Raw genomic sequence first — 24,714 nt, forward strand, 5'->3', positions numbered from 1 at the left:
TACTTAACCTGAAAATGTGTATTTTTACATTCTAACCAGGTATTCTCACAGACGAATGTTTACCTTGGCGTCCTCCTGAGGGAGATACACACACACACACACACACACACACACACACACACACGCAAGTACGAAATTCTCCCTCAGTGTGAGGATTTTGGAGAGTAAGGATCTGCCTCTTTCTCCCATGTGGCTTCCAGAGTTCTCACGCAGTAGAGAGGGAATCAGTTTTTCAATGACAAGCTATGGGCAGCACAGCATGGTGGATGAGAGTACAAACTTTACCTAGAGTTGAAACAAAAAGCAGCTATGCTACTTTCTAGCTGAATGACCTGGAGCAAATTACTAAAATCTCTGCCTCAGTTTTTTCACCTAAAAAAAAATCACCCTGATCATCCTGGTTAAATGAGTTATTTGGAAAATACTCAGGCCAGTATGTGTCCCATAGTAAGAGCAATGTAAGTACTTGTTAAATAAAGTGATGCTGTTTTGTATATCACCAGGAGATACTGTAACTTGAATGGATCTTAAGAGATATAATTCTCTCATTTTATAGATGAAGCCCAGGAGAAGTTAACGCAATGAGCTAGTGCAGAAGATGTGACTGCCCCCAGATAACCTCACTCCTAAGAAGATTCGCTCACTGATACAGCAGGCTTTAGAAAGAAATGGAGTAATTTTATATAAGCAAACAAATAAAAATCTTTGTTTCTGGGGACTAACCATTTTGGAAAAAGGTTTAATCATGAATAAATTAATTTCTATTCTGCAAGAAACATCTTGACTTTATTATCATCTAAAACAACTGTCAGCTCTATGAAGGCTGAGATTTTGCCTTACTTGCAAGCTAGCAAGTTAGCCTGCACCATTCGTGAATGCTGACAGAAGACACAAGATGGTTAGGTCCCAAAGAACTGCATTATTTACAGCATTCACAGTAGCTATAATATCAGCATTTTCTCATGTTCCCTGAACACAGGTAGATAAGAAGGTCAGGTGATATCTGCACATGCAGTGAATCGCAAAAACAAGAGGAACCCTGAGTTTAGGGAACTCCAGTGTTTGATATTGGTAAGCCTGCTTGCCTTTTGCCCCGAAGGGAGACACCATCTCTATTTTCCAAGACTGTTCACTATATAAACATCCTTCAAAATATAGTCTAGAAAAAGCAGTGAGTGCCTCTGCTTGCTAGAAATGCAGACACACAAAAGAACTATGGAGAATTCTCTCTCAATAATTTCTACTCTTCCCTTCTACACCACCTTAGTTTGAGGCAAATTTTCATTAATATATCACTCTATCAATCACTCTGATTAATCCGTCTGCCAGAGGCTGAGATCAGTCTGTTTAATGTCTCACATAGTATTTAATTAAAATCACAGCCAACAGGACCCTAGGATGATGCCAATTTCAACCATGTCCAGGAGCCTGGACTCAGCCAGCTAAACAAATTCCACAAATCATCAGAGTTCATCTTCCAAAGTCAGATGGACCTGAACTGCCTCTCCCTGAAGTAAATGGGTGGCAAATAATAGCCAACAAGTTGTTCTGTGAGCATAAAACCAAAACAAGAGCAGTTAAACTAATTTCATCCCAGATACCAGAAGTCTTCCTATTCCAAATTATCTACTTAACTGGAAGAGAAGCCACTAGCCTACCTCCCCTCTCAAGTAAAATAATATTTGGCAACCACATAAATGAAACTGTCCTGATGTTTTGATATTAAAACATTTTACTAAGACTAATCGGAATCTAAGTAATCTTTTATATAGAATTTTAAAAACCTTAACTGTAGAAGCAAAAATTAGTCATTACTATGTCATCAGAACCTTTTTTTTTTTTTTGATAAAATCCAACCCTAGAGTTATTCTTGAAAAGATTATGAGACAGCAAAAAAGATTCTAAAAAGGCAGTGACTATTCTGCTTATAAAGGGAAAATCTAACAACCAGTGAAAAATAATGGGACAATTTCTTTTCCTCTTGATAAAAAACTTACCTACTTCACTCAATACCTGATAGAAGCCTTCTTTTATAAGATTCCATTACATAACAAATTTAGAATTTTTTTTTCAGTGTCAGCGAAGTGTCTAATTTTCTGAAGTGTAAGCAAGAAAATTAAAAATACACTTTATTCTGGAAATTGTTTTATATAACTATGTAAAATAGATACATATAACTGATACACAAAGAAAAAAGTTGATTAGAAAATAACTAACCTTTTTTTAGCTAGCTAATGTTTATATTAGTAATATGTAACTGAATGACATATAATGGCATTTTTCTAGGCCATTTTTTCCATATTTGTGATGGAAAAAAAATGCCAATGCTGATGTTGTATCTTACTTGGAAGAAAAAGCCTCTCAGCCAGCACCAAAGACAGAAACTGCTACTTTCCCTAGTTTTCTAACATCTAATGCAATCTGCTTTCCTAGTAAACAAAACAGTTGAAGGTCGGTAAGACCAAGGCTACCACTTTGCCTATAGAACATCAAGAATAAAACTTCATAAAGTCGGATGCTACCTACCTCCTTTAGTCTGAATATACCAAAACAGTACATATGCTTCAGAGCTGTATTTAACTTTTTCTCCCAAATCGGCACCAAGAAGGTAAAGTACTATCAAATGAACACACTTCTACCCGGAGTGCAGATGTTCCTGGTGGGGTCGCTCAAACATAAACAAAAGGCTCAAGTTTACTAATAGTAATAAAATATCTCCCAGATTGGTTTCAGGAAGTATACTGTTATGACCTTGTGCTACAAATCACATTCCCAAGTTTCAGTACCACGGTCTTTAACCCCATTCCCATTCCTTTTCCTCCTGGAAGCTATAAGAGGGTAATTTCAGTGGCATCAGTGAGTTATTCAAGATGAATGGCAGGGATATTTAAGATAACCAGAGGGAGAGGAACTGAGGAAGAGAACCCCAGTAAACCCCTACAATGTAGTTTAGTTCTTTACTCTTCAACCAAAAGTATCACTACTTCCTTTACAAGAAACCCGTGTGGTCACAAAGTGATAAAATATACAACGCAAATTAATGAAACCCTTTCATCATGTGCCAGCTACCATTTATAGAAATGGACTTGTTATAATGAAGTCTATTTGGTAAATATGATGTGCATTTACCTGTATTCTTGAATGCAACTTCTTCGGTCATTTTTAGCAATTCCTTTAGAACATGTTATCATTATATTTTTAAATCACAGAATATCAAAGATACTTATATTGAAAAGTTCTTTTCTCTGAGGGAAGAAATACAAATTCCAAAACAGTACGTAGGTTTTTCTTTCTGACTCTGGTTCTGAGGAAAATAACCATAACATATGGATGTGTCATAATACTTGGCATTTTAACTGGATAACAGATATTACACATAATTGAAAACATTCTCAACTGTTAATATACCATATCTTTTTAAAGTAATGGTCCTACATTTAAGAAATTTCATATATCCTACCACAAAAACAATGAATTACATTTATTCTATTTTGTTTAAAGCCATTAACCAACTGAAATAACGCAAGACCCTAAACCAGCTATTTAATAACCTGACTGTACATTACTATAACTTGAATGTGTTTCTAACTTGACTGTCGTTATAAATTTTACTCGGCTGGATTCTAATTTTGTAACTAACTTTGAGGAAAATAAATAACAATTAGAACTTTTAAAAAGAAAGGGCTTTCCTTCCTCTTTAGTGATTGCAATATTTTACTAGATGACTATAAGGTAATGAGAAGTCTTTGAAAACAAACCTGCCCAAATTTATGCATCAAAAAACAAAGTCCTATAGTTGTTTACATTTTTTAAAAACACCTAAAAGCCATCTAGAGTAAATCAGGTAGATGACTAAGGTTGAGAAAAGATGATTTTGGTTTGAATGGGGGAAAAGGGAGGCTATATATATGTTTTTAAAGCAAAAATTTTCTTCCATGACTCTGAATGCAATTCAAAACGAAGACCAACGGCCTGAGTGGATAGTCTATTATACAGGGCAACTACACTTTAAGGTTAACGATTTTCATTTATAAGTATAGTTTTCTGACATGAGCCTGAAAAACTTAGATTCATCTTTCTTAACCATAAATCATATGGTTCTGATTATAATTCTTTTAGGATTAATAATAGATTTTGAGAATACAGCATTAAGTTAAATAACACCATAAAGAAAGAAGAGATAAATCCAGAATGTGGGACATTTTATGAGACAAGTATTATGAAGGAAAAAAAATACAAGGAAATTAATTTAGATGAAGAGAATAAAGGGACATAAAAAAGTGTGTTATATGTTCCTAGATTTTTTTTTAATGTATAAAAGACAGTTTCTGGGACATCTGGTAACACATATTATAGAATTAGTTAATTTTCTTAGATGTCTGTATCTACCCTTAGGAGAATGCACTTTTCTTAACAAGATACATGATGAAATAGTTAGTAGCTTACAATAACTTGTCTATTCACACAATAAAACATATGAATACACAGACATATCTACACACATGCATATATACAGACATATAAAAACATACATGAAGAAATAAAAAATGTAATAAAATGTTAAAGATTAGTGAATCCAGATGAAGAATATTTGGGTGTTTAATGTATTATTATTTTAATCTTTCTGTAGGTCTGAAAATTCTCAACATAAAAAGTTGCTGGGAAAAGCACCACATACGATATCAGATACTTACTTCAAGGGGCCAAGTTAGTAATATCTCATTCCCTCTCTCTGTTTAATCTTAACCTCTAAAACAGTAGTCTCCAAATCGGGTACACACATCCTAGGCATAGACTAAAAAACCAAAGATATGAGAAGAAAATATTAATAATTTTCTATTAATAATTTTCTCACTCTCTTAAGATTTCTAACTTTTGGTGTGTTTTATAATGTAAAATATGTTTATACAGTAGAACTTGCACAATTTTGAAGTACATACATTCTGGGGCTATATACTCAAAAATATGTTGCTGATGAGGGTATCAGATCAAAAAGTTAGGATTTTACTTTTTAAAAAATAAAATTATTTTTTCTTAAGTCTCTGATCACCAAAAGATCATTAAACCAGTACCTTTTGCTTTTGTCCAGGGGCTTGCTGACTCTTAATAATCTAATAAGTAATCTTAAACAGAAATTCTGTGTCTATGAGAAGCAGCAAACAGACAATGATAGCAGTGGGAAGTATTAGCACAAACCAGGGTCAGCAAATCATCAAAGTTCAGTATCATCACAAGTTATCACCAATAATGGGTTAAATTTTGTTAGCAATGAAATCTAAGATTTTAAATACTGTATTTAAAATGCTCTGTAACAACATAAGGAAAACTAGGAAAACTCCAGAATAAACTATGTTTTATAACTTCAAAGGAAGATCATACTAAAAAAAAATACATAAAACTCAGTTTGCTTAAAAACCAGGGGGCACATGTCATTATAAATAGTATAGAAAAGACTATAAACACCTGACAAGAACACTTAATTGAACGATGATTCTAAATAAAAGATAACTAAACATAAGGCCTTTCGGAAAATATTTAAGTAAGTTTCTTCTATATATTTTATTCTAAGTGATACAGTTAATTAAAAACAAAAAAAAAATGGAAAATGATACGAGTGAAAAATTTAAACTATATTCTTAAATATTTAAAAAGTGAAGCTATAATTATTAGTACAATTGGTAAGTAAACCAAGGAAATATATAAGAAAACTGATTTTCGTGCATTAAACAGATACGACCCTAACCAAATATACCAACGCACTTCATTTTAGAAAACAATTTATATAGGTTTTATAGCTGCATAGTTTATCATAGAGGGTACTAATTTGTCTTATATAAACTTGAAGCTTTGGACTAAAGATTTTTCCAATTTGAATTATACATGTCATATATAAAAAAACTGTATCTATCAGAAAAGAATATCAGTGGTCTATAAATTAAGAGATGTGGAAACAAAGCTTCAGAAGTTTCTAATGTAAAGAAGGGCATCTATAGGCACATAAGGTCCTTCGCTGAGTAGGGGGGATAGGTAACAGGGGGGATAGGATCACAGAGTTAAAAGAGACTGTAAAATCACAGTAAATACATACCATATATTGTTCCTAGTACGTTTAGGGCATTGATACATTATCACATCGAACTGGCCATGGAGTTTGCTGGCTATTTATGCTAGACAGTAACTGAACTGAATTTTTCCATTCAGATGTCACTGGTTTATGGATACGCAAACTTTTTAAGGAAATAAACTGAGAAGTAAAACTTGCTTCGCAGAAATTCACATTATTAGTGCATTTTACACATAATTCTATTCCTTTTTTAAAAAAGATAGTTACAGTTTAAAGAAAGGTATTTTTGAAAGTACAACACATAAAGAACAAAATCATTGTGCTCCTAAACGCTCTTTTCCTCTTTCTGTCCTTGCCACATCATCTAAAAGACAGAAAATCCAGTGCTTCATTTTCATTGGCATTTTCTCATCTGGTATTTTTACATCTAACAAATGAAAAGCACACACTGATGTAATATCGGTTTTAAGTATTCATCATAAACTTTTATAAGCATATATAGTAATAGGTTAAAAAAATGTATATGCACTGTAATAACAGTAGCTTTTTTTTCATTTTACCATTCTTTGACTTTTACAGGGCAAAAAGTGAGTAAGAGAACATGTAATTGATTTTATAGCATGAAAGATCTCAAAATAAAATGGGGAAATGATACATGTGCTATTAGTAAATAGGAATTTATCAAAAGACAAAGAGAAAAATACAATATGACTTGGGAAAAAGGAAACTAGAATATTCAAATTTGAATGAAGATTACAATCTGACAAAGTCTATCAAAAAAACATTAAAATTTTTTAATGTAAAGTCTGAATTCAAATTTAAAAACTACTATTTGAGGGCAACATAAAGTCCAAAAGCCGCAACATCAGGGTAAAACATTTATGCTGAAGACGGTGCTTTAAATTTGAACCTATAAAATTGGTCACCATTAAGATTCTTTGCCAAAGATGGAATTATTTGTCAAAAGAAAAAGAAACAAGTTATCAGATTACAACAGCCAGAAAATACATATTAAATTTTCATTTATGGTATGAAACCTGTTAAACCAATTCCTTTAATACAATAGCCAACTCAATTTTTCAGTTGTTTAAATAATAGTGTTAAATAACAGTATAGCACAACCAGGAAAATTATAAATATTTAGGATTAAAATGTCAGTGGAAAACACATTTCATATGGATCAAAAGAAAAACATTCAGTCAAAAATGTTCCTGAATAGGAAGCCAACATAATTCCATTAGAACTTTGAGAGAGCAGCCCCATAATCGAGTTTGAAAGATAAGCATAAATATACAAACTGTTAAGCAAAGCCAAGAATATTGATGACTTTGAAATATCTACTTATATCCATTTTAATGAAGAATTAAAGGATACAATGTGTTAAAGACATATTTAAAAGACTAGTAGTGGGATAAGACAAATGAATCAATTTTTTTTAATGTCCTAAATAACTACAAGAGACTGAAATGTAGTGTTATTCATGGTTTCGTTCCAGTTCAAAAATTTCTATCCATTGCCTCTATCTTTGGTGTCACTGCCACCAATAAACACAGTATACAGCTTATAAACCTAATTACTATCTTCAACTAGGAAAAAGTAAATCAACGTCATTTCTTTACAAATAAGATATAAAGAACGTGATCCTACTTAATTTTGTCTCATGGACCCACAATACTCTGAAATATCATGCCGAAATGTAAAAAATTTAAAAGGGAACATCATCTGCTGTTACTGCACCAAAAATTTAGCTACTGTATGCTGGTGTGATGACAGCTAGTAGTATGCAGAGGCTATAGAAGGACATAATATACATATGTTTAGCTCACAATTAGTCAAAGGAAGGTTCAGTTTAATGTGAAACTGAAATATTGACAACATAATTCCTCATGTAAATATGTTACACCTTTGTTCTTACAGTTTAAAAGGATAGTGTAATTATCTTAAATTCACACAAAACATTATGAAACATGGTAGTTGTTCATGATTAAAATAACAATGTAAATTAATTTAACAGTGTTAAATATATTCACATGATCACCACTGTGATTCTGAATGGCCACTAATGAAGTTACATAGCAATATATGTACATAACGTTTGCCACAACAGTTTTCGTAAGTTTGACTTTTTGCAGATCGGGTAATTCTATGAGACAATTCTTTCATATTATGAAAGAATTAAATGTTGTAAGGAGTTTCATTCCTTTGGGGGAGGGGGAGGGGAGAACCTCTAAAAAGTCAGTGCAAATTGAAGAGAGTTCTACCTTCCTGAATATTTGAACTTGTTGACCAAGACAGATTCCTATAAGCTGAGGATAAACTTTAAAATATCAAAGAATCTCATAACATTGTCAGTGGCATTTAGCAGATATTTGCCACAAAGAGGTATCCCAAATCCTATAGCAGAGCCTTCTGAGAATATGGTTGCTGTGGTTGAGGTGGTTGTTGGCTGCCTCCTGGTTGAGGCAGCGTTGATGATGTTAAAGTATAGTTTGGCACATGGGACATATTAGTTCCGGCATTCTGGTATATACTGGCATCAGCAGTAGCAGCAGCAGCAGCAGCAGCAGGAGGAGGAGGACTGTATACTGAAGCCTGGTTGGGATATGTATTTCCTTGAACAGAACTGACCATCGTGCTGTGAAGGGGGAAAAAAAAAAACACTCAATTAGATCAATTTTGACTTACATACTAATTTAGAGATAAAAATGAAAGCTATTCATTAAACAGTCAACAAATATTTATTAAATACCTATAATGTGCCAAATACTTATTTTAACCATTGGGATATTATAAAGAAGGGGGAAAAGTCTCTCTCATTATGGAACTTATATTCTAGTAAAAGAAAAAATATAATAAACTAATTTATAACATGTCAAGCGGTAATAACTGGTACACAGAAAAACAAAACAGAGTAGGAGGCTGTCAGTTCCTGAAATGAGAGATCCTGGCTTATCTAGGGTGGCAGGGGAAGAAGTCTCAGATAAGGCAACATTTAAGCAGAGACCTGAAAAAATTGAGAGCGGGAGTCACATCAATTACCTAGCAGGGAAAAAGCTTACCATGCAAAGAGAATGAATGGCAAGCACAGAAGCCTTTGAGAATAGAAATGCCAGGCATGTTCAAGGAACAGAAAGGAGGCCATGACGGCTGAAGCAGAGTGAGCAAAGAGTAAAGTAGCACAAGATAAAGTGGCAGAACTGAAGAGGAGAATAGCATCAAGGTGTTACAGCTCTATAGCATGGCATGCTTAAAGCATCTACCAAAGGATTCTCTCATTCACAAGGAAATTCCTCACAGGCCTGAACTAAGTAATCTCCAGGAACAAGGCAGGTAGGGCAGCATGTGACACAATAACAGGGGACTTGCTGAGGAAGGAAGAGGTAGCATTTCTGGATAACACTAAAATATCTAAGGGGTTCCTACATAATTCATGCACACCGGCTGATTTCTCGACAATGCCTACCTCTACTCCGTATCTGGTTTTAAGGCAGTGTGCTATTCTTCTAACAATAGCTGCTCCCTACTTGTTTGCTTATTTTCTATGTAAAGGTATTCATTTTCATCAAATTTCAACTTAAAAGAAAGAAGTTGTGGGGGAAAAAAAGCTACATCTAAAATTTTTTTGCCTGGGCTATATAACCCAGCAGGAAGCACTCTGTTCTTTGATACTATAATAGGCACTCCATACACACCATTACCCTCCTTCTTCAGGTCACTTCAGGGTACTAGATGTGACCATAAAATAATGTTTGCAAATCCCCACGCATCCCCAGAGGATGACTCTTTTGAGAATGAACACAACAGTAAGGGCAGTGCAGGAGCATTCCTGGGTAACTCCACTACTGAAGGAAGAGTTTCTCAAAATTGAGCCTGTGCCACCAATAAGCTCCTGTTGTGAAGTGGAATTTCATGACTTCAGAATTACACACTGGTGAACCCTTGAAGCCTATCTTTTATTTGTTTCAAGGGGAAGACATCGCTTAGCAGAAAGGCATTTATATAATTATAAATTACATAACATATAATCATTTTATGATGTGAGAAAGGGTATTGTTTAAGTAAATAACCAAAACAATGAGCCTGTCATTTTATATTCAAATACTAGCCCGAGAACCACAGGAGTAAATAGCTACTTGCACTGTCTCTTTTCAAAATAGTTTACTCTGCTGTGATATAAACTAAATTGCAATACAGGGCAAAAAATATATATTTTTTTTAATAAACAGCCCAGAAACATAAATCCTGAAATAATAATGATAAAAACATTTAGGCTATATATAAAATTTATGGAAAACAATAAATAATAATTATCAAACCTAAGTTTCATTAAAGTCCTCCGTAAATATCATCATAGACTTGAATGAAAATGAAAACAAATTATGACAAGAGTTAAAAACAAAATACAGCAGTTCAACGAGTCAGTACAAGAGAAGACTGGCTTGCCAGCTAGTACTGCAACATTGCAGGGGTTCCTTGTAGCATCCACTCATTACCACAAAGAGAGCTAACCATCTGGTATCAGCGATGATGTCTACTCTGGATTTTTCTTATCCAGTTCTTATGACTACACATGATCAAGGGATTTTGAAGAGTTTTAATAACATTAACTCCAAACAATAGTCAATGGTCAAATTACTTAGGGTAGGAAGCCTGAGTCTGGCTAGGAAGGGCTGGGTTTGCAGATGGCAGAACAGCTCCTTGGCTGAGAGAAGACAGTTGCTCCGGGGGAAGACTGTAGCTCTGGAGATGGCTCATTTGGGCGGTCCCTGCAACCATGTAGGTGCCAGCTTGAGGAGGCCCTGGATACACCTAGAACAGTTCATAATAACACAATTAGATGTTCTAAGATTTTAACAGGCATGCCAAACTTTCTTTGTAGAGACATTCAGTTACAAAAAGAACAAGGATCACATCTCTGAAATCTTTTTTTTTAAGTTACTTCTGTTGACAGACATTGAAAAAAAACACTTTTCAATAAAGTTGGCTTCTGAAGATTTTTCTTAGGTAAACATCAGCTAAACTTGTGTTTCTATACAGAAGCAGTAAAGGAATTTATCTTAAAACTTAATACTAATATAATCTCTTTTTCCACATTGCTATTTTAAGTACTTCCCTAAAAGGAATTCCAAAAGATGTTTAGGATGTGTTTTCGAACTGTTTTATATCAATAGACTGTATTTGCTTATAGATACAATTTATATTTCCTAAATTAGTTTATTGAACATAGAGCAAGTTGACTTTTAAAGCAGGTGTCAGCAAACTTTTTTGTAGAGGTCCAGGTAGTAAATATTTCAGGCATTGTGGGCCATATGATCTTTGTCACAACTACTGAACTCAACTGATACAGAAAGTGGCCGGAAACAATGTATAAACTAATAAGAACAGATGGTTTCCAGGAAGTTTATTTAAAAAGATGGGAAGCTAGATTTGGCTCCTAGGCCATTGTTTGCCTGCCCCTGCATCTAAAAACTGTACTTGTTTTAATCTAAAGAGACTGAAGGCTTAAATGCCCCCAAATCTTAAACATACATAATATTCTAATTTTCTTTATTATTCATTAGATTCTTCCATGTCACATGTTTGAGAAGAGAACTCCACTGGCTATGCATTAAGACTCTTACCAGCTGTTAACTTGGTAACACAATCATCAGGAGACAACAAAACAACAATCATCTCAGCACTTCTGTTAAGCCCTAAGAGACTCAGCTGGCATCAGAATCTAAAATGTCTTCATTATAAACACAGCTATTCCAATCCTCATAAGTGTTTTTCTTTGTTGGTTTTTTTTTTTTTTTTTTTTTGTACTGTGCAAACTGAACATGAAAGGTTTTTGTTTGTTTTTTGGTTCAAGTGAGTAAGTGTCATCTAGCCTCACATTACTCAGGCCTGGATGCTCATTTCCAGAGTTCTGGGCCCTTATTTCAGGGGAAATGGACCATGCTAAAAAAAATTTAATCTGCACAAAGTTTGTGCAAATTCTGCATGGATAAAATGGAGTCCTTGGCAATAACTGCCTATAGCCCGCACTTACACACTTAGAGTGAGTGTGTGGGAAAGGGGCTCTGAAATAGTTGCTTGGGGTGAGCATTAGGAATGGACTCTGTGTTGCACATGTGATTTCATGTAAAGGAAGTGGGGAAATCCAGATTACAGCAGCTCACTGTAAAACTGAAAACTACACATACTCTGAAGAATTTACTAACAATTAGAAATTTTACTCAGACAAAAAACTGCAGTTTTTAACCACAGATTTCATATGAAGCTTTAAAATATACAGGTGTTTGGGCCTCACTTCTGAAGATTCTGATTCAATAGGTATGGGGTGGGGAAAAAAGTATCTATATTTTTTTAAAAGCTTGACAGGGGATTCTGATGACACTCCTGCAGAAAAACAATTAAAAAAAAAAAACCCATTGGTATATTATAAATTGAGTTTGTCAAGTAAAAAATTATTTTACACTTTATTTTTGTTCTAAACACTACTTCTAGAAAGTTTCACATTTTATAAAAATAGTTACTCCAAATAACTATGAGAGTCTAAAATGATAAACTTGCATACTTGTGTTTTTAAAAGTTTACCTGAGCAGCAGAAACACCAGATGACTGCATATAATACTGCTGATTCTGTAATTTTGCGTACATGGAATACATTGGGTCTTCATTCATTAACTTGGTATACAGTGAAAGTGCCTCCATCACTTTAACATTAAGTTCTGAGAGTTCTGAATGTTTTCTGAAATATTATACAATAATTTGAAACATAACTGCTATTTAAATGATACAGTATTTTAAATAAGACATCAAAATAGCAAAAATAGCAAAAAGTGGCATACGTAGACATTAAAAATTTAATCTTCTAAGAGATAATATCTTGAATTTTAGCTCCAAGGCAACTATAACTATTTAAGGCTTACGTACTATGCTGGGAGAACTCTAGCTTACTTATCATACTAGACTTTATTTAGAAAAAAATAGGTCTTCTTAGTTAATAATAGATGGGTTATTTGGGCTCTGGTAATGTTACATGTGGGAAATATGATTATAATACTTAACTTTTATTTTTTAAAAAAGACTAATATAATTAAAATCAAATAAATCCTCACTTAAAAAAAAGGGAGAGATAAGTCTAATTTGAATTTTTACACTAGTCGAAAATAAGTGAATGAGAACTGGTTCCTGTGGCAAATGTAATTAAAACAAAAACAAAAATAAAATACATTTTAAAAATAAAAAACAAGATAAATAAAATAGAATAAAACATTTAAAAATAAAATAGAAAATAAAAAAAGATTAACAAATAAAAAAATAAAACAATAAACGAAATAAAAAGTGGCAGCTCTAGTCCAGTATGTAGTTTACAGACAACTCTGGGAAAGAAGGTACACAATGCAGAGACAGCATATATTCTTTTACCTATCGATATCTTCCAGCTTTTCATCAATGAGAGGTCCCATCTGGTGACACATTGCTAAGAAGACAAGATTTGAAAAGATATAAGAAAATATAATGAAAGACAACAAACCTCTAATGGATATTCATATAATTTGAAAAAATACAAGATCTAACTTGGAGTAATAAAAATTATATTAATTAACCTTAGCCCACAGAACCCAAGATTGATTTTCTTAATCTCAATAACATTAAAATCCAATTTTTATTTCACAACATTCTAAAATGTTGCGTAAAAGATTTGGATATTTTGAATAAAATATTTAATTTGGATAGAAAAGTGTAAGAATTTGAATTCTACCAAAGGTTTAAACCGCATATAAACTGGGTCACAGAAGAATGAGAAATATACTTTTACAACATTTTCCATTTTATTTAAATATAAGCCATTCTGTTAACAGAACACTAGATATAACCTCTAATTAATTTTTATTTGCAGGTAAATGGAAAACAAGGTTTACCTTCAAGATGAAGTAACTCTGGAAGATCTGGCTGATCATCACTGGGATCTGTACTTTGCAACATCTGTAGCAATTGGTCCATTTTATCCTACAGGAAACAGTTTAAATAAAAAGTAACAAATCACTACTCAAGAACATGTTCTCACTTTGTCAATAAGATAATGGATGGAGAACTTTTGGAATTCAAAGATAGAGAGACTTCAATTTTGCTTTTATGTATTTAGTACCTGTGTACTCTTTAGTATCATGTGAAATCAGAGCCTTGAAAGCTCTACTTATTTTTGAAATTGCTAAGAGATTCTCTTAAATGAGAAGAAACAGAGCCACATTTAAACTTACGATGTGTGAGTTCTTCAATCTCTTATGTCATGCCAGTGGATTTCACTGTTTTGAAGCAGCTGTAGCCCTGCCATGTTGACAGGTGTAACCTCTCTCTCTCAAGATGGCATTACTTATGACTAATAACTCAGTACTACTTCTCTGCTATGGTGAATGTAGCAACTGTTTTAGTAAGGCATAGCTCAGCTTTATCACAGCTGTTCTTGTTCTAAGTAGGGCGTAAGGACTTAGCCTACATTTTCTTTCCACCAATGTTTCAGTTTGTGGTTTCTCTATTCTCCGATGTGGGAAAAGCTGGAAGACATCTCAAAGCAATAATTTAGATCTTTCAGAATCTTTTGTTGTAAGAACCAATGAAACTAATGAAACTATCGCTACCCAAATATACTTACACATTATGCAAGTATATATCTATTTATATGTAGATTTTTTAAAAATCAAATTATAGATCTCATGTACCAAAGATTACTGTAATAATTACAAACTCTTCTCCATGCATGGTTTTTACATGGTTATGTTATTAAATATAGGTATATTAGGTAAATAATGTAAAGATTACCGATTTTAAGTACAGATGTTATTTTAACCAAAAGCACAAAAACAAAACAACCCTGTGTATTCTGTAGAGGAACAGTTTGAAAGATGAATTAATTTACTAGAGAATGAAAGTGATATAAGTATATAAAAACCTCTTCTAAACTCAAAAGTTTTGTATTTTGAAATAGATATTTTTTCGAGGTAAAAAATTCAAAATTTCAAGTAGTCTAAAAGAAAAGGCGCAAGTCAGAAAAGTTTGCTTACAGCGAAAAAATAGAAAAAGAGGGGATGGTAAAATGAAAGTCAATTAACAAGACAGCCCACTAGTCTGACCCTACACACACTTTCTTATGTAATGCAATAGGCCAAACATAACTCTACCTGACCCAGTTGGATTCCTTGGCTCCCAGCACATTCTACCACTTATTTTTCTAAAAGAACACTGTAACTTTCTGCTCTGGCTCTCTAAAAGAAGGCTAAAAATCTATAAATCCCATTCAAATATTTTGGAGATGACACCTCATTTTTCATCATAAGTTTAAAATGTTACAAGGAATATAATTTCCAGAGCATTAAATACCGATATTTTAAAATAGTTATTCTTTGAAATACATCCCCCCAAAATCTCACAATAGTGTCTGTAACAACAAAAATCCCACAAAGACTATAAACAACATTAGTGTCCAACAGAATAATTAAAAATGATGTAGCCACTCTAAGAAATATTAAGCAAGATTTTTAAAAGGAGGTACAACTATATGTACTGACATGGGACTACAGAGGAAGATTCAAATGTAATCTTTGCTTTGTCTATATTGTTTGAATTTCTATAAGAACAAAATACACGCATTAATCCAGTAATCAATTTTTTCAAAGAAGATAAGAAAAACATTTCAACTTCAATACCAAGTATGAACGCCCCCCTTACAAAAGAAACACTTACTTCATCAATAAAGGCTTGTTCCGGCTCTGGCTCTATTGTTTCTACCTGAACATCATCACTAAATTGTACCGTCTTCTTCTCTGTTTTAACTGTAAAACACATAACATTTATCGTTTCCTTCTAATAAATTTAAATTTTCATTTGAAAGCAATTTAAGTTCCAAGAGAGAATTTGGGTTTTCTCATATTCCTTTCAAACTGAGACACACGATTTAAGAAATAATTAGGTTGCAGATTTAGGCAATAATGAAAGAATATTACTTTATGTCAAGATTTCTTAATTTTCTCTTCTAAAGATTTTACATTTTCCATAAAAGATACTTTGCTAAAAATAAGAGGTATATTTCTGAAACAGATTAATCGCCAACTACACAAGAGAGTTTAGTAAATTGGTGAACAAAAAGCAAAGATTTACAATGGCATAAATGAACTCTGCAATTCAAAATAAATCCTCTTTTTAAATTACCCATCCGTTCAAAGAAAATTCATTTGATAGACCATGCTATTTCAATGTAATAAACTGGAAAGTTAGCTGTATATTCTCCAGCATTCCACTCAAAGTTTTTACAAAGAGAAAGACATCCAAGTCAGTAGAGAATTTAAAAAGTGGCCTTGGCAGGAATCTGAATTTCCCACTAAATCAGCCTATATTCTTTAGTTACACTATTCTTTGCAAAGAGGAGGAAAAAAAAAAGATTACTAAGGGATGTGCAAAGTATTGTCCAGAAACACCTACTTCTCTTACTCAACAAAGCAATCTTTAAAAATCCAGTCAACATAATATGTACAAGTACATATGAGGATATGATTAACATAGCAATTAGCATTCTCCAAAATAACACTGAGAAGCACATATAGCTTTAAAGAAATGAACTTTTCTGAATTGTTCATCCTTATATATCAATGTGCTCAATCAGTGTTCATAAAAATATTAAGAATCAGGATGAAAGGGAAGGTGGGGAAAGAGGCAAAATTAAGGAAGGGAAATATCTATTAAACTACTAAATGTGCTTAAGGAGATACATATTACATTTCCTCCAATGAATCTACAATCCAATCTTATGAGATACATCCATTTCATAAATGAGGTTAACAGTGGCTTAGAAAGATTATAAACTCTTGCACAGGTGAGGGTTAACAAATGGCAAAGCCTGGATTTGAAGGCCAATATATGTGGTTCTACTAGCCCACACTACTGGAATCTGGCCTCGGATTTTACAGTGAGAAAAGAAGTCACATCGTGTACATATTCTGTGCTGTGTAAGTCCATATAAAATGGAAATAGTTTAATTTCCACATAAGAAATATATTCATCCTATTCAAGTCACCATAAAGCAAAATTCTACATACAGAAAAAAGTTTCAGCTGATTTCATTTTCCCATGGGAGAAAAACAGACATCTGCTATACATATTTTTACTTTATGTATCTTGAGCTATTAACAAGTAGAAGCTGGGACAGCACTATATAGGCTGCTACCCATAAGAGACATATGGTAGACTTCACATCCTAACAGCTGACTGTGTACAAGTTTGCAGTGCTTTTTCTCATAGGAACTATTACTATATACACATGGGTGTATGTATATTGTGTGTATATATCTACATATAGATAAAATATTATATTTATATATTTAAAAGATAAAGTGTTTTCACAGTATCTTACTGCATCTCCAAAACAAAATGAAGCTAAGTAGGGCAGGTGTCTCTACTTGACACATTAAGTGAAGTGGCCTTCTGTTTCCTCATAAAGAATAACACTACGAGGATCATGGTAGTACTTGTTTTCCAAGCTTGAGAACTATTAACTCCATTATGTAAGCTCTGGTGTTCCTGTTTTAGGTGGTCCAGAGTGAAACATATGAGCTAGAAGACTCATTTTAAAGCTACAATACTATATGATGGGAAAAAAGATGAGTTGGCTACATGATCTACATTCTGGATCTCATCTTGCATAGAATAAATCCAAGATATATTCTACCCTTTCCAGCAGCTGATTCAAGACAAAAACAAAAAACAAAAAAACAAATCCCCAAAACAAACAAACCCCACCACCATCAGCCCAAGTTAAAAAAGTTAGCACAGTATGTACTGCCATTTAAACGTGATTCTACAACATGTTTTTTTTTGTTTTTTGTTTTTTTTTAAATTTTTTTACTTTTAACAAAAAAGAACTCCATTAAAGGAATGGATATCAGGAACCTGTCTATATGAAAGTGAATGCCTGGTTTGTTGTTAAGCCTGCTCTTGAAAGAGAAGTATTCTCATGTTTTTAAAGAAAAGTATCTCTATATTGTTAACATATATTATCTATGTATACATTTATGTATCATTTATTATATAAATGTTTATATATATAGTCTATATTCTAGATAAGATTTAGTAGTAGGTGCTATTGGAAATAAAAAGATGACTAAGACAGATCCTTTCTTAAAATTCTTGTAAACTGAAAGAGACCTAAGCGTCTTGCGGTTTATAACACTGATTACTTATATGTGGCATTATAGAAAGACAAGATAAGCTGAGATATTCTGCTAGGTAACTGTAGCTTACTCACTTTTATACAAAAGCTCTTAAAATTCTAACATTAATCACGAATAGAAATCTTTCTAGACTAGAACATATTTCTGTTTCCTTAAAGGGAAGTTATGACTAAATCTTGATGACTCAGACTCATCATTATGAAAATTCATTAAAGTACAATATTATGAAGAAAAATAGTCTACTGTCTACTAGTATTTTGAGAGGCTACCAGCAGTTATATCTTCTGCAACTCTTATGACTATCGGTCATGTCACTTTTTCTTCTTGGCCCCACTTTCTGGTTTATTTCTTCTAGTCAGTAAAGATTTAGAAATCAAACAGAAAATATTTATATGATTGATTATGGCTCTTTATATTTATATGATTGGTCATGGCCCATGGGGCCTAGAAAAGCCAAACTTAGAGGCCACAGCTTCCAAGTTTGAGGCTAGAATCCTAGAGAAATGAGCTCAGCCTCTGAATAGAAAGAATTCTCTATGAGGTTAAACTGCATTTGTCAAACTTTTATCAACTGTTAATGAAAATACATAATGCATAAATTCCATTAACACTTCCTAATGTGCATTTTTACAAAGGGTGTGTGTGTGTGTGTGTATACGCATATCCTTTTCTTTTTAAGAAAGTCTATAGTCTGTCTAAATACAATCATGGTAGACAGATGACTACAATTCTTAGATGATTTCTGGTAAATAACCTACTGACCAGGAAGCTACATTTCTGATAAACACTTCAGAGACACTAACATTTGAGAGTCCCTGCTCCAGAAAGCTGAACTTAGTTAACTTTCATTAAGAAGAGGATTATGGATTATTATCCATTGATAGACTGAAAATACTCACTCATTTCTGGTTCAGCAGTGAGATCTGCAGTCACAAAGTTAGAGGGAAATAACCCCATGCCTTGATGGGTTTCACCTTTCCACCAGTTGGGATCACTATGAAGAATAAAAAACAATGATTAGTATAATAAAGATTTTTACTTCTATAAATATTTACCTTTTATAGTATTTAACTTAACATCATTATCAGATATGAAACCCACACAACAATCCAGTGAAAAAGGAATTAAATGTGTAGTTATTACAAATAAGAGCTAAGGCCTCTGAGAAAATAAGAAGCTATTAAATACACAGTCCTTTATCTTTTGAAAGGCTGGTGAAAGCTTTGATCTACTATAAGCCTCTTAACTCTCTTCCTCCCAAAAGAGGTCCCTATACTTAAAAACTGTCAACTGCATGTGGTTCATGAGCTTCAGATCAAGAATTCTTTGTAATAAGATACATGTTAGGCTCTTCGTTCCTAAATCAGTGCTCAGTCTAGTACGTATTGCAGATTTTCCCCACAAGAGGACACATATGACACATGACACTATTTATAACACAAAACATTCACAAGGAACAAACCCCCAGGTACATACCCATGTTCTCCACTATATCCCCAGTGCTTCGTATAAGGAAAGCTAGCGAGCTCTCAATAAGTATTTTCTGAATGAATGAATGATCACGGTTTTGTGCAATATCCAGTGAATTAGTACAAACTTAACTTCATTTTCTTCTATTCAAGAAAATGTGTTAGAATGTAAGTGTGATACTATAATAAACTAATCTATTTGAATTTTATTTTTAAAAACACGTGTAAAGTTTAGTTCTTCACTATCTGTAACAATTTTCAAGTAAACATAAAGCTGTAATTAAAGACATGCCTTTTATCACCCCTATTATAATGTAAATGTATAATTCCATGTAAAATTTGTTTCACATGAATATACTAAATGATATTCAATATAATATGTATTTCTTATAAATTCTATAAAGACACATATTCAGTGTACTTTCTAAAATCTTAATTTATTTTACTAATTAAACAATCTATATTAGTAGATAGAACCAAAAATGAATAGATTAAACTAGGCCTCCACATACAAAAAAACCTATTCAAATAATAGATGTGAAAAAAATTGAACTACAAAATAAAATTCCAGCCAGTCTGACATAAGCAAAGCAATCATCAAAGAAAATATCTATGTCAATGTCTCTTACATTTGGCGATGGCATCCAACAGGAATAATATGAAACACAGAGGCAAAATGTTATATATGCTCATGTGAATGTTCAATTTAATATTAACCATCACCTGTCATCAAGAACTGTAATAATTTCTCCAGCTTTAAAAGTAAGTTCATTATCTTCAGCAGCTTCAAAGTCATATATAGCACGAACTTTTCGGCCTTCATGTTGGTGGTTAGTTAGGAGGTTAGATGTGCTTGGATACAAAGTGGAAAGGGTGGTTGACTGCTGCCTTTGTTCCTTCAGGGACAATTCGATGGCTGGAAAATAATGGGTTTAAGAGGACCCGAAATGTTAATATATCCAAAAATCCAAAGAAGTAAAAAAGTATCTTAAGGTAAAAAGTTTTCTTCTTTCAACAGTATAGCTGGAAACTAGAATATATCCTGATATAATACACTGAATAAAAATCATTTCATCAATTTTATACACTGATTCACAACTGAAAGTTTAAAAATAAACAAAATAATCGAATAGCATGATGACTACTTTTACTGAACTGATACAATTTAATTTATTCTAGGTAATAAAAAAATATAAACTCTTAGATCCATTTTTAAAAATTTAGCTGTAGATATATTTTATCTTCACAATGTATTTCTATAGCTTATCTTCCCCAAATGAGAATCAAAATCACTTGAGAAATCAAGAGTCTCAAGCCTCTTATTGAATTAGAGCCTCAAAGGTCGTATCTAAGAATCTACAGTTTATTCTTCCTAAAGTAATTCTTACATGAACCATCTAAGAATTGGAATTCTTAGAAACAACTACAGTAAAGTCTTACTTAACAAGTCCTGGCAAATAGATTTCAAATTTGTCTCTTCTACCTCCCCCAGTGGAGGCCATCACCATGTGTCACTTATGTTCTGTAATGTAATCTTAACAGATTGACTACCTTACTTTTGACTCAACCCATAACTTTTAAAATATCATAAGAAAATACAGAAAAATATCTTTTAGGATTTTGGGGTAAGAAAAAATATCTTAAGACATAAAAAAGCAAAAATAAAAGAAAAGCAAAATTTTTGACTATATCAAAATTTAAAACTTATGTTTGATAAAACACGCCATTATAAAAGTTAAAGTATAAATCAAAAACCAAGAGCAAAGATCTATAATAGATATAATAGGCTAAAGATTAGCATCTAAAATAAAACTTTTTAAGGGTCAAGGGGGTCAAAATATGGTGACAGGAGACCTGACTTTGGGTGGTGAACATACTGCAATATACAGATGATGTATTATAGAAACGTACACTTGAAACCTATATAATTTCATTAACCAATATCGCCCCGAATAAATTTAATACAATTTAAAAAACAAAACTTTCTACATATAATTAAAAAAAAAAAGACTCAATAGAAAAATACAATAAGAATATACAAAGAACTTGACCTTACTATTAAGCAAGGAAATGAAAATATAATTAGATATTATTTCAAATTAATTAGACTCACAAAAATTAAACTCTGACAATACCACATATCAAGGTATTAAAAACAATAACAACTTTCATATATGGCTGATGGAAGAGGAAATAATACAACTATTCAGCAAAGTTTAAGCTGTACCTACCCCATAAGAAAACAATACCACATTTAGTCACACAAAATAGTCATACATATACATATATATATGTCCAAAAGAACATGTACAAGGATACCAGATGTAGTATACTTGTTATAGTAAAACACACACATGGAAAACCCAAATGTCCACCAGTAAGAGGATAAATTACAGTATATATTTATTAGTACAGTGGAATAATGCACAGCAGTTAAAACAAATAAGCTTGATTTGTATGTCTCATCATAATTCAATCTCAAACATATACTTGCACAAAAAAACAAGTTGTAGATAGTACCTACTGTTTGTGGATACGTAGTGTAGTTAGAGTATTATAAACATATAGCGTGAAAGGACACACATGATAGTAGCTGCCTTGGAAGAGGAGAAGGAAGGAATGATACTGAGGAGGGGAACAAAGCAGATTTCACTTTTAGCTAACAAGTCCTATTTCTTTTGTTTTAAAATAACACAGGGGAAAAAATATTAAGTAAAAGACCTATGTTCTTCCCATCACCAGGGAATTAAAACATACCTTTTGCTAAATCTTCTTCTTCTTTTTTGTTAGCCACAGTACCAGGATCCTTGGCTACCAGAGCTGGGCTTGCTTTTGCTTGTTCTGCAGCCTAACACACAAAAAAAGAACACAATATTTGAGGGTTGTTCTCCAATTTTTCTACCCCATCTAATCTACAAACTTGCAAGACCCTTCTCATCAATTTACCACAGACTTCTGAAGAAGAAAGAAATCTAAACTGGAGCAGCCTGGGAAGAAGAGTTAGAACTGGAGGAAAGAGAGCAATTAGATACTTAAGGCCAAGAGCCTAATAATACAGATTTATATCAAGAGGTTAAACTAAAAGCAAACCAGAGTAGAAAAACTAGAGATTTTAAAATTTTTATAAAAGTTCTAAAATCAGAAAGGTGGTTAAGAGGGGGAAGAAGACGGCTATTTTGAAAACAGGTATTTTTTTAAATTTAAAAATCCTAGGAGTTATATTTTATTGCTTCCTTCCAGATAAAATTAGGATGCTATCTTTAGGAACCCAGATATATATATAATACAACTGCTCACAAAATTATACTACTTTGTAAGCCAAAATACAAGTAGTTAATTCTAGGAATATATTATTGTACATCTTAAACATATTTTGTAAATCAGGTAGTGTGCAAAGAAATAAATACATAAGCTGATTCACACTTAAGGAATTATAAGCTTCTAAGCCTCAATGGCCTCTCAGTTTCCCATGGCAATCAAAGCAAACCAGACTCCAGCCTATTTTACCAGCTTAATTTCAAACATTCTATCAGTTACCAGAAACTGCTAGCACGAGCGCATGCACATGCATGAACATACACACCTGCTTTTACACCTCTGACACACATTTGCTTCTACTCATCTTGTCTTCCTCTCCTTTTACTCCACTCCCATTTTTCCTTGTTGAGTTTCAACTCACCAGTCACTAAACAGCTAAAATACTAAGTTCTAATTAAAATATCTCTAAACCCCTTAATTACACACTCTCACCTTTGTGTTCCTCTGATACCACTTTTAAACAAGGTACTATGATATGGGTAGCTAAGAATGTAAGTTGTGGAGTCAGGCAAACATACGATCAAATGCCAGACCTACAACCTTCTTATGTATGACCTTGGATACACTGACTTCTTTGTGCCTCAAGTTCCGTATCTATAAAACGAGGATAGCAATAGCATCTAAACATCACAGGCTTTTAAGAGGATTGAATTAACACATATAGCTTCCAAAATCAGATAGGATGGGGGCCATTCAGGGATTTAAAAAAAAGTATAACACTGTCTCCTGGGATGTCAATGAAAGGCAAAATATTTAACATTACAGTAAAATACAGTTCTACCTTCATCACTTAGTATATTTTATGTCAAACAATGCACAAGGCACTTATTTTTAGAAAAGCTGATTAGAAAAAGCTTTTTATAGTTTACTAAACAGAACTTTCGATTCTGGTCCATCTCTTGTAATGTTTTAATCATTACACAGCTCTGAAAACAGAAGATGTGTAATAAAACATTCACATATAATGAAAAAGATCAGAGGCAATCTTTTTCATTATATGTGAATTTTTTCATACAATTTGGTGAATTTCACAAAACAGATATATTGATCTTTTGTGTTGTGGTCTGTGAAGAATTATATTTGTCCAAAGTGCAAAACAAGCTACATGAATAGAAGTCCTACATTCCTGAACTAAATGCCTTTCAAAGTTCCTTTCTATCATCAGGTACTAAGTGTAGTAATGACACTTGTCTTATTAACTAGTCAAATACAGTAGCAGTGTAGCACTACTTTTATCTCTATGTCAAAATTTAGTGCCAAGGAATCACAGCAGCCTAAGTTAGGTGACTAAAGTATGATTTTTCTTTTTACTTTTGTATTGGAATTATTGGGGTGATACTGATTAATAAAATCAAATAGGTTTCAAGTGTTCAAGTCAATAATATGTACTACGTATACTGCACTGTGTGTTCACCACTCAAAGTTAAATTTCCTTCCGTCCCTAAAGATTTGACCTCCTTTACCTTTATGTACCCCCATCCCTCTTTTCCTCCCTTCCATCTGGTAACCACTAATCCACTGGCTGTGTCCCTGAGTCTCTGTCTGTTTCAAGTAGGGCTTTTCTTAATATTTTTATATTATTTTTTCTGCACCTAGATAAAAAATACACTTAAAAATCCTTATAGTTTCAGAGGCTTTGCTAATATATTTAACA

The 24,714-nt window shown here is 32.8% G+C and overlaps 2 protein-coding genes across 3 annotated transcripts in view; both read right to left on the bottom strand.

Moving 5' to 3' along the window:
• Window positions 1-6,145, bottom strand: part of TMEM236 (transmembrane protein 236) — a 51,266-nt gene extending 45,121 nt beyond the window's left edge. The window contains exons 1-2 of one of the 2 annotated variants that reach the window (XM_016150629.2): window positions 4,695-6,145; window positions 3,130-3,304 (exon numbers count right to left, since the gene is read on the bottom strand). In XM_016150629.2, the coding sequence (XP_016006115.2) occupies window positions 3,130-3,191 (62 nt within the window). In that variant the 5' untranslated portion in view covers window positions 3,192-3,304; window positions 4,695-6,145. Of the gene's footprint in view, window positions 1-3,129; window positions 3,305-4,694 lie in introns of those variants that run through there. The other variant, XM_036228160.1, reaches the window with a different exon arrangement.
• A 690-nt stretch (window positions 6,146-6,835) lies between these two features.
• The window catches only part of STAM (signal transducing adaptor molecule), a 50,470-nt gene continuing 32,591 nt past the window's right edge, over window positions 6,836-24,714 (bottom strand). The window contains exons 6-14 of the mRNA XM_016150626.2: window positions 22,500-22,590; window positions 20,466-20,658; window positions 19,173-19,267; window positions 15,794-15,882; window positions 13,975-14,062; window positions 13,478-13,532; window positions 12,644-12,797; window positions 10,701-10,873; window positions 6,836-8,699 (exon numbers count right to left, since the gene is read on the bottom strand). Coding sequence (XP_016006112.2) covers window positions 8,459-8,699; window positions 10,701-10,873; window positions 12,644-12,797; window positions 13,478-13,532; window positions 13,975-14,062; window positions 15,794-15,882; window positions 19,173-19,267; window positions 20,466-20,658; window positions 22,500-22,590 — 1,179 coding nt within the window. The 3' untranslated portion in view covers window positions 6,836-8,458. The remainder of the gene's footprint in view (window positions 8,700-10,700; window positions 10,874-12,643; window positions 12,798-13,477; window positions 13,533-13,974; window positions 14,063-15,793; window positions 15,883-19,172; window positions 19,268-20,465; window positions 20,659-22,499; window positions 22,591-24,714) is intronic.

Source organism: Rousettus aegyptiacus, unplaced genomic scaffold (genome assembly GCF_014176215.1).
Source record: "Rousettus aegyptiacus isolate mRouAeg1 unplaced genomic scaffold, mRouAeg1.p scaffold_m13_p_10, whole genome shotgun sequence".
NCBI classification, from domain to species: Eukaryota; Metazoa; Chordata; class Mammalia; order Chiroptera; family Pteropodidae; genus Rousettus; species Rousettus aegyptiacus.